The sequence below is a fragment of the Gekko japonicus genome, unplaced genomic scaffold (genome assembly GCF_001447785.1).
Source record: "Gekko japonicus isolate JY-2015 unplaced genomic scaffold, Gekko_japonicus_V1.1 scaffold1748, whole genome shotgun sequence".
Classification (NCBI taxonomy): domain Eukaryota; kingdom Metazoa; phylum Chordata; class Lepidosauria; order Squamata; family Gekkonidae; genus Gekko; species Gekko japonicus.
In genome coordinates, this window is record NW_015169832.1 from 206638 (window position 1) to 218104 (window position 11467).

General features: G+C 51.1%; 1 protein-coding gene across 1 annotated transcript in view; it reads left to right on the forward strand.

Moving 5' to 3' along the window:
- USP11 (ubiquitin specific peptidase 11) overlaps positions 1-11467 on the forward strand; it is a 48178-nt gene that overhangs the window by 16446 nt on the left and 20265 nt on the right. Inside the window, exons 7-11 of the mRNA XM_015417275.1 lie at positions 62-235; positions 1309-1467; positions 5501-5725; positions 9456-9539; positions 9636-9730. Of these exons, the coding sequence (XP_015272761.1) occupies positions 62-235; positions 1309-1467; positions 5501-5725; positions 9456-9539; positions 9636-9730 (737 nt within the window). The remainder of the gene's footprint in view (positions 1-61; positions 236-1308; positions 1468-5500; positions 5726-9455; positions 9540-9635; positions 9731-11467) is intronic.

The following is an 11467-nucleotide window of genomic DNA, read 5'->3' on the forward strand; positions in this document are numbered from 1 at the left end:
ATAACAGCCGCGGGCCCGGCCGAGTGCCTCTCTCGTGAAGGGCTTCCTGTCCTTTTTGCAGTGTCTGAGCAACGTGCCCTCTCTCACGGAGTACTTCCTGAAGAACGGCTACCTGGAGGAGCTCAACTTCACAAACCCCCTGGGAATGAAGGGGGAAATCGCGGAAGCCTACGCTGACCTCATTAAGCAGCAGTGGTCTGGCCACCACCGCTCCATTGTGCCTCGCATGTTCAAGGTGAGCCGGGCGCACAAAAGTGCTTTAGGCCAGGGGTGTCAAACATAAGGCCCGGGGGCCGGAACCAGCCCTTCCGGGGCTCTTATGCGGCCCGTGAGCAACTGATGCAAGGGAAGGAGTGCTTGGGGGGGGAGTGTAGGTGGAGCCACTCCGATTGTGGCTTCAGCACAGCAGAACAACCCTTGTCTGCAGCAGTCAAGCATTGTGGGAGCATCTGCCCAGTGCTGCACCACTGGCTCTCCAGTCCGCCCATATGGGTTTCCCTTTGCACCCCCCTCCCAGCCCATGATGGGGCCTTGCACTGAGGATACAACAACTCGGAGCTTACCAGCTGCTGTCCTTTTATATCTCCGGTACCTGGCATTATGTTTTATGGCGCACATGGCCCGGCCCAACAAAGTGACATTTATGTCCCGGCCCTCGTAACAAATGAGTTTGACACCTCTGCTTTAGGCCTTCGGTCTGTCAAGGTCTGTACTGCCGGCTGGCGGCGGCTCTCCTGGTCCTTTTGAAACTAAAAGTGCCAGGGATCGAACCTGGGACATCCTGCGTGCCAAGCAGATGCTCTGCCACTCAGCCAAGGCCCCTCTGCTTAGCCACATCTGCCTTTTCTTTTCCCTTCCTTTCTGTTCATGGAGCTGAAGGTCACTGACATAAGGGCATAAGAGAAGCCATGTTGGATCAGGCCAGTGGCCCATCCAGTCCAACACTCTGTGTCACACGGTGGCCAAAACCCAGGTGCCGAAGGGAGGTCCACCAGCAGGGTCAGAACTCCAGAAGCCCTCCCACTGTTGCTCCCCCCAAGCACCAAGAGTACAGAGCATCACTGCCCCAGACATAAGAACATGGGAGAAGCCATGCTGGATCAGGCCAGTGGCCCATCCAGTCCAACACTCTGTGTCACACAGCGGCCAAAACCCAGGTGCCATCAGAAGGTCCTTCAGACTCCAGAAGCCCTCCCACTGTTGTCCCCTTCCGGCACCACGAATACAGAGCATCACTGCCCCAGACAGAGTGTTCCATCTCTACCTTGTGGCTCATAGCCACCATCCTGCATTTCTCTTCCCCCACAGACCAAAGTGGGTCACTTCGCCTCCCAGTTCCTTGGCTACCAGCAGCACGACTCTCAGGAGCTTCTCTCCTTTCTGCTCGACGGGCTGCACGAGGACCTGAACCGCGTCAAGAAGAAGGAGTACATCGAGCTTAAGGATGCTGCCGGGCGGCCGGATGAGGTGAGAGGGGATCGCTGAGCAGCTGCTGGGGATTCTGATTCGGGGTGACCAAATCGTGCTGCGGTGGCAGCTGCTGCCAAAGCCATGTTCTTAAAAATCTGCAGGGCTGATCAGATCTACAGTGGCCCACAAGAAGATTTGCCAGGCAAAAACTCCCCCCGGCCCCTCCTACTTCTTAAAAACACCCGGTGACCACCAGGGAGGGTGTTAGTGGCCGTCATGGAGCCCAGGGGTACTGTGTTGGAGACCCCTGTTGTTGGGAATGTCATGCCTTTCTGCCAGGGCCACTCGTAATGCATTTTGGATCAGCCCCGTTAAGGGGTGTTGAGTTTTACAGAAGGTGGTGAAGGAGAGGGGGGGACAGAGTGTTAAGGGCCTTATTATGTTTCTAGTAGCTTTATATAGCCTGCCTCTCTCCAGCACCGCTTGAGGCAGCTTGTTAAAGAAAACGTAAGCTGTACTCAGTCGCTGAAACACCGCTGGAATAAGATAAGCATTGTTTTTAAATGGCAGAAAGCAGCAACAGTATCCAGGATGGGAGTCATGAGAAATACAGCCACAGGGGAGTGTGTGATGCACGGGAACAGTGCAGAATGAGGGCGACTGAACGGAGATCCCAAGTTGAGGTTCCTTTCGGATGGTGTTGTGTGTTTGAAAAATGAAACAAGATGGGTAGCCATCTTAGTCTGTGTGTAGCAGTAGAAAAGAGCAAGATTCCAGTAGCACCTTAAAGTGGCAGGAGGTGAGCTTTCGTGAGTCAATGTTCACTTGTTCAAATGAAGAAGAAGAAGAGATTGGATTGATACACTGCCCTTCCCTTGGAATCTCGGAATGGCTTACAATCTCCTTTCCCATCCCCCCTCCACAACAGACACCCTTTGAGGCACAGCTCTGTGAGAAACTGTGATTGACCCAAGGTCACCCAGCAGCTGCATGTGAAGGAGTGGGGAATCAAACCCGGTTCTCCGGATTAGAGTCCATCACTCTTTACCATGACTATTGAAAGAATTTGGAGGCTCTCCACGGAGGCCCTGATTACTAACCTGGGCTGCAGCAAATAACACAGCAGCCAGAATGAACCGGAGGTGCCCTTTGGATCATGAGTAACTTGACCTGATGCTGAAGGATGGCTGGGGATTGGAGCCCAGTGCTGATGGCTCCAGGTATCCCTGAAAGGCATTCTTGCACCTTGCCAAGGCCTCTGTTTTGAGTCTTGGAAGCTTTCCATTGTCCTCAAACCGTATTGTGGGATGGCTACAGATGCTGGCAAACCCCCCTTCCATGTGTTTCCTCCCCCCCCCCCAGTTTAAGAAGAGCTGATCTGAATAATTGCCCTTGGACTTCAAAGAACATAAAAGAAACTTCAAAGAACGTAAACATAGTAAAACATAAAGAACAAGAAGACGTGGGAGGGGAGGCGGAAGGAAGCACTGCATGTCAGCTTAGAAACGGTGCCTAGACGTCTTCAAAGGTTTTGACTGCCAGTTTCCTTGTTCAGCCAGGTGCCTTAGCCAGGAAATATGACAGCAGGGTTCCCAACCTCAAGGATGGGACCTGCAGTTCTCCCAGAATTGCAACCGAACTACAGAGTTTGGTTCCGTTAGAGGGAACGGGAGCTTTGGAGGGCAGACTCCATGGTATCACAACCCTTGCCTTGACCCATGCCCTCGTGGGTAATCAAAGCTGGCCCTGATGGGTTTTGAGGTGCCCTAAGGGAGATGATCAACAAGTCCCTCTCGGAGGGACTGTTCCCTAGGGCACTACAGGAAGCAGCAGTCCGCCCTCTCCTGAAAAAGCCATCCTTGGATCTGGCCGAATTGGCAAATGACCGGCCGGTTTCCAACTTGCCCTATTTGGGCAAGATAATAGAGAGGGCTGTGGCAATGCAGTCGCAGAGCTTTTTGGATGACGCTTCCGTTTTAGATCCCTCCCAGTCATAAGAACATAAGAGACGCCAATGTTGGATCAGGCCAAAGGCCCATCCAGTCCAACACTCTGTGTCACACAGTGGCCAGAAATACCAGTGCCCTCAGGAGGTCCACCAGTGGGGCCAGGACATTAGAAGCCCTCCCACTGTTGCCCCCCTCCAAGCACCAAGAATACAGAGCATCCTTTGCCCCAGACCAAGAGTCCCTATCTATACCTTGTGGCTAATAGCCACTGATGGACCTCTGCTCTGATGGACAGTCCGCTTTTCGCCCAGGCCACGGGACAGAGACAGCACCGGTCGCCCTCGCAGACGATCTCCGGAGGCATCTGGATCAGGGCGGATCGGTAGTGCTGTTGCTGTTGGACCTGTCGGCAGCGTTCGACGCGGTCTACCATCGGCTACTGATCCACCGCCTCGCCGACCCTGGAGGCCAGGGGCCTGCCTTGCAGTGGCTTGTCTCTTCCCTTCAAGGTCGGGGAGAAAGGGTGGCATTGGGAGAACAGCTACCCCGAAGGCACCCACTGGACTGTGGAGTGCCCCAAGGGGCGGTGCTTTCCCCGATGCTATTTAGCATCTATATGCACCCCCCCCCCCTTTGCCCAGATTGCCCGGAGGCATGGGCTGGGGGTGTCGCCAGTATGCAGATGACACTCAGCTCTATCTGCTGTCTGACTCTACACTGGAAGATTACAAGGAAGATTACAAGCCGTGGCTTAGACTGAGCCGACTGAAATCGAATCCGACAAAGGCAGAAGTCCCGTGCCTGAGCTGAGGTGGCCCAAGCATAGGGATCCCACTTCCAATCTTTGATGGGGGCACCTCTGGTCCCAGCGCCGGAGGTTAGGCGTTTGGGAGTGCTCCTGGATGCCTCCTTAACAATGGAGGCCCAGGTAGCAGCCACTGCCAAGTCAGCCTTTTACCATCTTCGGCTGATCAGGCAGTCGGTTCCCTTCCTCGAACGCAACGACTTGGCAACAGTGATCCCACGCGACAGTCAACTCGAGACTGGACTACTGTAATGATCTCTACATGGGACTGCCCTTTGTCTCAAACCCGGAAGCTACAGCTAGTGCAAAAAGGCTGCGGCCAGGCTTTTGATGGGTCTCCCTATGTGGGAGCACATCCAGCCTGTGCTGAAAGCACTGCACTGGCTGTTGATAGGATACCGAATTCGCTTCAAGGCGCTGGTTCTGACCTTTAAAGTCCTTTATGGTCAGGGGCCTACACACTTGAGGGACCACCTTTCCTCACATGTTCCCCAGAGAGCACTGCAGTCAGGGTCCCAAAATTGACTGGCCCTCCCAGGTCCCAGAGATGCCAGGCTGGCCATAACCAGGGCCAGGGCCTTCTCAGTGGCGGCTCCATACTGGTGGAATGAACTCCCAGAAGAGATCAGGGCCCTGCGGGACCTTATGCAGTTCTGCAGGGCCTGAAAGAGAGCTCCTCCACCAGGCCTTCAACTAAGGAGCCCCACCCAATAACTGGAAGGCAGAGAGCCCTGTTCGGAGTTACCATCAACAGCCTGTGCCTGCTGCATAAAGATACAGAACAAGGAGCTGATCGAGAGAATAGACTATTGAATTGCTGCCGCCATCGCTAAAAAATACTATCCGTATCAGACCTAACGTTTACTAGCACTTTATGGTACTGGACTGTTTTTGGAAAGCAAGAAATTGCAAGTAGATAAATAGGTACCACTTTGGTGGGAAGGTAACAGCGTTCCATGCGCCTTGGTGTTTAGTCATACCGGCCACATGACCACGGAAACGTCTTCGGACAGCGCTGGCTCTTCGGCTTTGAAACGGAGATGAACCCTAGAGTCGGATTCGACTGGCTTTCGAGCAAGGGAACCTTTAACTTTACCTATGACTATTTGTAATTGTTATCTGTGTGTTTTAATCTTTTTGTGTAAGCCACCCTGAGCCTGCTTCGGTGGGGAGGGCGGGGTATAAATATGACAGATAAATAAATCAGCCCAGCTGAGCTCCCCTCTCCAAGCGCTTCTTCCAGATCGCCAGGAATTTCCCGGACCAGAATCGATCACCCTAAGGCGCGGAGACGGCGCTAGATGCTCACCCGCTTCTGCTTTTCCTTTCTCTCCAGGAAGTCGCAGAGGAGGCGTGGCGGAACCACAAGCGCCGCAACGACTCCATCATCGTCGACATCTTCCATGGGCTCTTCAAGTCGACCCTGGTGTGCCCCGAGTGTGGGAAAGTTTCCGTGACCTTCGACCCCTTCTGCTACCTCAGCGTCCCTCTGCCCGTCAGCAAGGAGCGGGTCATGGAGATCTTCTTTGTCTACATGGATCCCAGCAAGAAACCGGAGCAGGTGCCGGCCAGCCCCTCCAGGGGTGGGGTGGGGAGCAGTGTTCCCTCTAAGCTGAGTTAGTGTGAGCCAGCTCACAGTTTTTTAGCCTCTGGCTCACACATTTTTGTCTTAGCTCAGGAAGGGATGGCTCCAGAGCAAACTAATTTATCCAGAAGCCAAATCACTTGCTCACAACTTTAATGCCGGTAGCTCACAGAGCAGGATTTTTGCTCACAGGACTCCATAGCTTAGAGGCAGCATTGGTGGGGAGCTGACTTAGGCTGCTTCTGAAGCTTTGTGGAACTATGAGCCCCGCAATGTAGCTTGTATATATTTGGGGATGGAGAGAAGATAAAGGGAGAAGGGATGAGAAAGTGGCCAAACTGGTTATCGGAAGGGGAGAAGGATGCCCGGAGGTTGGTTGTCGCCCACGGTGATTTCCAGAGATCAAAATGGAGTCCGTCTCACTGTTAACTTGACTCGGGTCCAGAGTTCAACTTTGTATGTATGTGTTTTTCTGCTGTCAAGTCACAGCTGTCGTAAGGTTGACCCTGTCGGGTTTTCAAAGGCTATCCAGGTCAGAATTGTGTTGAGTACGCAGAGATATATTAACCTGGATATCCTTTTTTTGCTGTCAAGTTGCTGTTTTCTTACCACACATAGTCATGGTCTTGGGGGTGGTATCAGTCTCTGTGTGCCACTTTAGAAAGGGTGTGGATGGAATGGAGCGGGTGCAGAGGAGAGCAACGAGGGTGATCAGGGGCCTGGAGACCAAGGGCCCTGGGAGGAAAGGCTGAGGGACTCCGGAATGTTCAGTCTGGAGAAGAGGAGGCTGAGGGGGGACACGATCGCTCTCTTTACATCTCCCTGGCGGCTGGACAAACACTTGTCAGGGATGCTCTAGTCTGGTCCTGCATGGAGCAGGGGGTTGGACTAGATGGCCTGTACAGCCCCTTCCTTCTATGATTCTATGATCCAACAAAAAGAGGCTTATTTGGGAGTGTGACATCTGGTGTTGAAGTAAGTGTCGTGGAGGTATATCGCAAACAGATTCCACAGCTGCCTCTCCTCTGGTACCATAGAGGCTGTAGTGTAGAAAGCCTCAAGTTTAAACATTGTTCCTTCGTGTACTGTGCCCAGTCTCTCGTGGTGGAAAGTGCTGTCAAGTTGCAGCTAAGTTATGGCAACCCCTGAAGGTTTTTAAGGCGAGAGATCTCAAAGGTGGTTTGCCGTTACCTACCTCTGCGTCACAAGCCTGGATGCCCTTGGTGTCAAAATATTAACCAGGGCTGATCCTGCTTAGCTTCTGGGATCTGATGGGACTGGGCTCGTATGGGCTCTCTCCAGGTCAAGGTTGTGTGGGGTCTTGATAGCCTTCTTTTTTGCCATCAAGTACTAACTAACCCTGCTTAGCTTCTGAGAGCTGATGAAATCAGACTAGTCTGGACCAGCCAGGTCTGGGCCTCGATATCCTGCGGTGGCTCAAGTGGTTAAGAGGGTCCAGAGTTCAACTTTGTATGTATGTGTTTTTCTGCTGTCAAGTCACAGCTGTCGTAAGGTTGACCCTGTCGGGTTTTAGAAGTGGTTTGCCATTGTTTGTCTCCACGTCACAATCTTGATATTCCTTGGAGGTCTCCCATCCAAATACTAGCCAGGGTTGACCCTGCTTAGCTTCTGAAATCTGATTAAATCAGGCCAGAATTGTGTTGAGTACGCAGAGATATATTAATCTGGATATCCTTTTTTTGCTGTCAAGTTGCTGTTTTCTTACCACACATAGTCATGGTCTTGGGGGTGGTATCAGTCTCTGTGTGCCACTTTAGAAAGGGTGTGGATGGAATGGAGCGGGTGCAGAGGAGAGCAACAAGGGTGATCGGGGGCCTGGAGACCACCAAGCCCTGTGAGGAAAGGCTGAGGAACTTGGGAATGTTCAGTCTGGAGAAGAGGAGGTTGATGGGGGGACACAATGGCTCTCTTGAAGTGTCTGAAGGGCTGTCACTCAGAGGAGGGCAGGGAGCTGTACCTGTTGGAAGCAGAGGAGAGGACTCGCAACAATGGGTTGAAATTAAGGGCGGGAAGGTACCGGCTGGATATTAGGGAGAACTTTTTTACAGTCAGAGTTGTGCAAAAGCAGAATCAGGCATGGCTCTTTGCGCCAGCGCAATTATACCCACCAGAACACGATCAGACGTGACGGCGGCACAACACTGTTTCGTCCATCAGCGCGTGCATGGACTAGATGGCCTGTATGGCCCCTTCCTTCTATGATTCTATGGTCCAACAAAAAGAGGCTTATTTGGGAGTGTGACATCTGGTGTTGAAGTAAGTGTCGTGGAGGTATATCGCAAACAGATTCCACAGCTGCCTCTCCTCTGGTACCATAGAGGCTGTAGTGTAGAAAGCCTCAAGTTTAAACATTGTTCCTTCGTGTACTGTGCCCAGTCTCTCATGGTGGAAAGTGCCGTCACGTTGCAGCTAAGTTATGGCAACCCCTGAAGGTTTTTAAGGCGAGAGATCTCAAAGGTGGTTTGCCGTTACCTACCTCTGCGTCACAAGCCTGGATGCCCTTGGTGTCAAAATATTAACCAGGGCTGATCCTGCTTAGCTTCTGAGGTCTGATGGGACTGGGCTCGTATGGGCTCTCTCCAGGTCAGGGTTGTGTGGGGTACACAGGTAGCCTTGATATCCTTTTGTTTTGTTTTTTGCCATCAAGTACTAACTAACCCTGCTTAGCTTCTGAGGGCTGATGAAATCAGACTAGCCAGGACCAGCCATGTCTGGGCCTCGATATCCTGCGGACGGTGGCTCAAGTGGTTAAGAAGCTGAAGCTGCAGACCGGAAGGTCAGTAGTTCAGCAGTTCGAGACCCGGGTGCCGCCTGACGGAGTGAGCTCCCGTCTCTTGATTCCAGCTCCTGCCAACCTAGCAGTTCGAAAGCAAGAAATTGCAAGTAGATAAACGGGTTTATATTTATTTATTTATTTTATTTATCTTTAAATTTATATCCCGCCCTCCCCGAAGGCTCAGGGCAGCTCACAAGGGGCACGAACGCCCAAGTTAAAACATTAAACCAGTACAGAGTAATATAGAATACATTAACTACAGTTCACTAAAATTTACTTTACGGTGCTCCAAAATTAGTTAACTATAAAATTCAGGGTGGGGTTCTGAAAATACTAACAACAAGCAACAATAATAACAATAAATATAGCAGCAACAATATACGTCCATACAGCGTTGTCCTCTGCCAGGCACGTCTCGCACCCCCAGTAGTCCCTGCTCTGGGGATGGTCAATTTGCGGGACCAATAGGGGGCGTAGATAGAAGGATGGTGATGATGGCAACATGATGATGATGATGGCGTAATGATGGTGGCGGCGGCTCCTACACAAAGGCCAGGTGGAAGAGCTCCGTTTTACAGGCCCTGCGGAACGGCACCAAGTCCCACAGGGCCCGGATCTCTTCTGGTTCTGCTTCGGTGGGAAGGTAACAGCGTTCCGTGCGCCTCGGCGTCTAGTCATGCCAGCCACATGACCACGGAAACGTCTTTGGACAGCGCTGGCTCTTCGGCTTGGAAATGGAGATGAGCACCGCAACCCTAGAGTCGGATTCGACTGGCTTTCGAGCAAGGGAGACCTTACTAACTAACCCTGCTTAGCTTCTGAGAGCTGATGAAATCAGACTAGCCTGTACCAGCCAGGTCTGGGTCTCGATATCCTTACCCTGCCCTCTCTGTTTTGTTTTTTTAACAGCACAGATTGATTGTCCCAAAGGCCGGGAAAGTGCTCGACCTCTGCCGCACCTTGTCCAAGCACACAGGCGTGCCATCCGAGCAGGTGAGTTCGGGAGAGGAGGGAAGAGGGCTCTGGCCCCCGCGGACCAGCGTCTCCCGCGCCTTCCCCTCCATAATGGGTGACCGTCTCCCTTCCCAGATGATGGTGGCGGACGTGTTCAGTCACCGCTTCTACAAGATCTATCAGATGGAAGAATCCCTGAGCTGCATCCTGGACCGGGACGATATTTTCGTGTGAGTCTGGGACGGCAGTCGGAGAGGGGGGTCCCCGGGAAAGTTTAGCGCAGGGGGTCCCCAACCTCTTTGAGCCTGCGGGTGCCCTTTGGAATTCTGACCAAAGGTAGTGGGCACAGTCGTAAAACTGGCTGCCACAGCTGGCAGTGCCAACCACAGATTGCCAGGGATCAAGATTATATGCAAGTTTAATGGTAACTCTTCAACGTTTTTTAATTGATTTTTGTTGCAGTCAAAATCTCATGAGTCTATAGGCTTGGTGGTTTTTTTAAAAAAATGTATTTATTTAAAACATTGTATATCTACATTCCTAGTACAATGCTCTTGAGTCAGCTCCCATTAAAAACTGTAAGTTAAAACAAATACGTTGTCAAAGGCTTTCATGGCTGGAGTTCATTAGTTGCTGTAGATTTTCCGAGTTGTGTGGCCGTGGTCTTGGCATTGTGGAACCTGACGTTTCGCCAGTAGCTGTGACTGGCATCCGCAGTGGTGTAACGCAGAAAGATGGCGTACTCTCTGTGTCACAGCTACTGGCGAAATGTCAGGTTCTACAATGCCAAGACCACGGCCCCACAACCCAGAAAATCTGCAGCAACTAACTTATGGAGAAAACTCACCTGAGTTTTAGCACCTGCCCTCATTCTAATTATTGGCACATTTTTCTAATATGAATACAACTGGGTGGTCACCTGTATATCATCAGGAAAGATGTAATGATTCTTACCGTCTAAATTCATTGTGACTATATGACAACTGCTTCACAGCTTGAATGGGGGAGGAAGGCACCTTATTTGAAGGTTTTGCTCCTTACAGATCCCTTGCCTCTGAGCAGAACAGCAGATATCAAGGAATGATTAGCTCTGGCTGCAGTCCATGATACTAAGATGTCCCCCAGTACTGTTTGTTATTTAATTAATGCATAAATCTGAGGAGTACCTGGACATGCTGGCATGCATTAATTTAAGGCGACTTTTAAATTAATGGCTTTTCATCTGCATCTCAGGCAGAAATGAAGGTGATGTTACTTCTCCAAAAGTTCTGAAAGGTAAAGTCCTGTGTGCCGTTGGCCACAGACCAGTACAGCAAATGCTTTCTTAAGGTTGACCAAAGACAATTGATCCCTATGAACTTTTGGTCATAGATATGTGTGCTTTTCAAAGAACCAGGGTAGTACAGGGCTGGACACCATGGTGAGTTTTAGGAATTAGTTCAAGGAGCTAGGTGACCAGTTGTAGGTTCCCCATTGTTTCCCTCTGCAATGATTCTGAGATCCCTGAAACTGGAAGGGAAGCAGCCTTTTTCCCCCTTACTTTTTTTTAGGAAGGAAAGAGAGACTGTGAACATCCTTCAGCCAGTGGATGCCCCAGGGACTATAAATGACTATCAGGAAACTGTGAGGGCCTACCCAGCTTTGTTCTGAACTACAGAAAGGAGAAATAGAGTAAAGATGCCAAACCTCTGTCCAGCTTCCAAATCCCGTCTGATGCAACTGCCTCCACTACGTAAAGAGCCAAATCCTGATTACGGTCCGACTGTTCCTTTGTGGGCTCAACTAAGCATAGATTGGGTGAGAGGAAGAAATAACCTTTTGTCACAATAAACTATGGCTGCTCCTTTAAGTCCTGATAGACTTCCCAAATATATAATTTCCTAAAGTCCTGGCAAATATCTGGGACTTTGGGAGATGGAAGAAACGGAGACAGGGGGCTTCATTTATTAATGTTTCCGATAGAACAG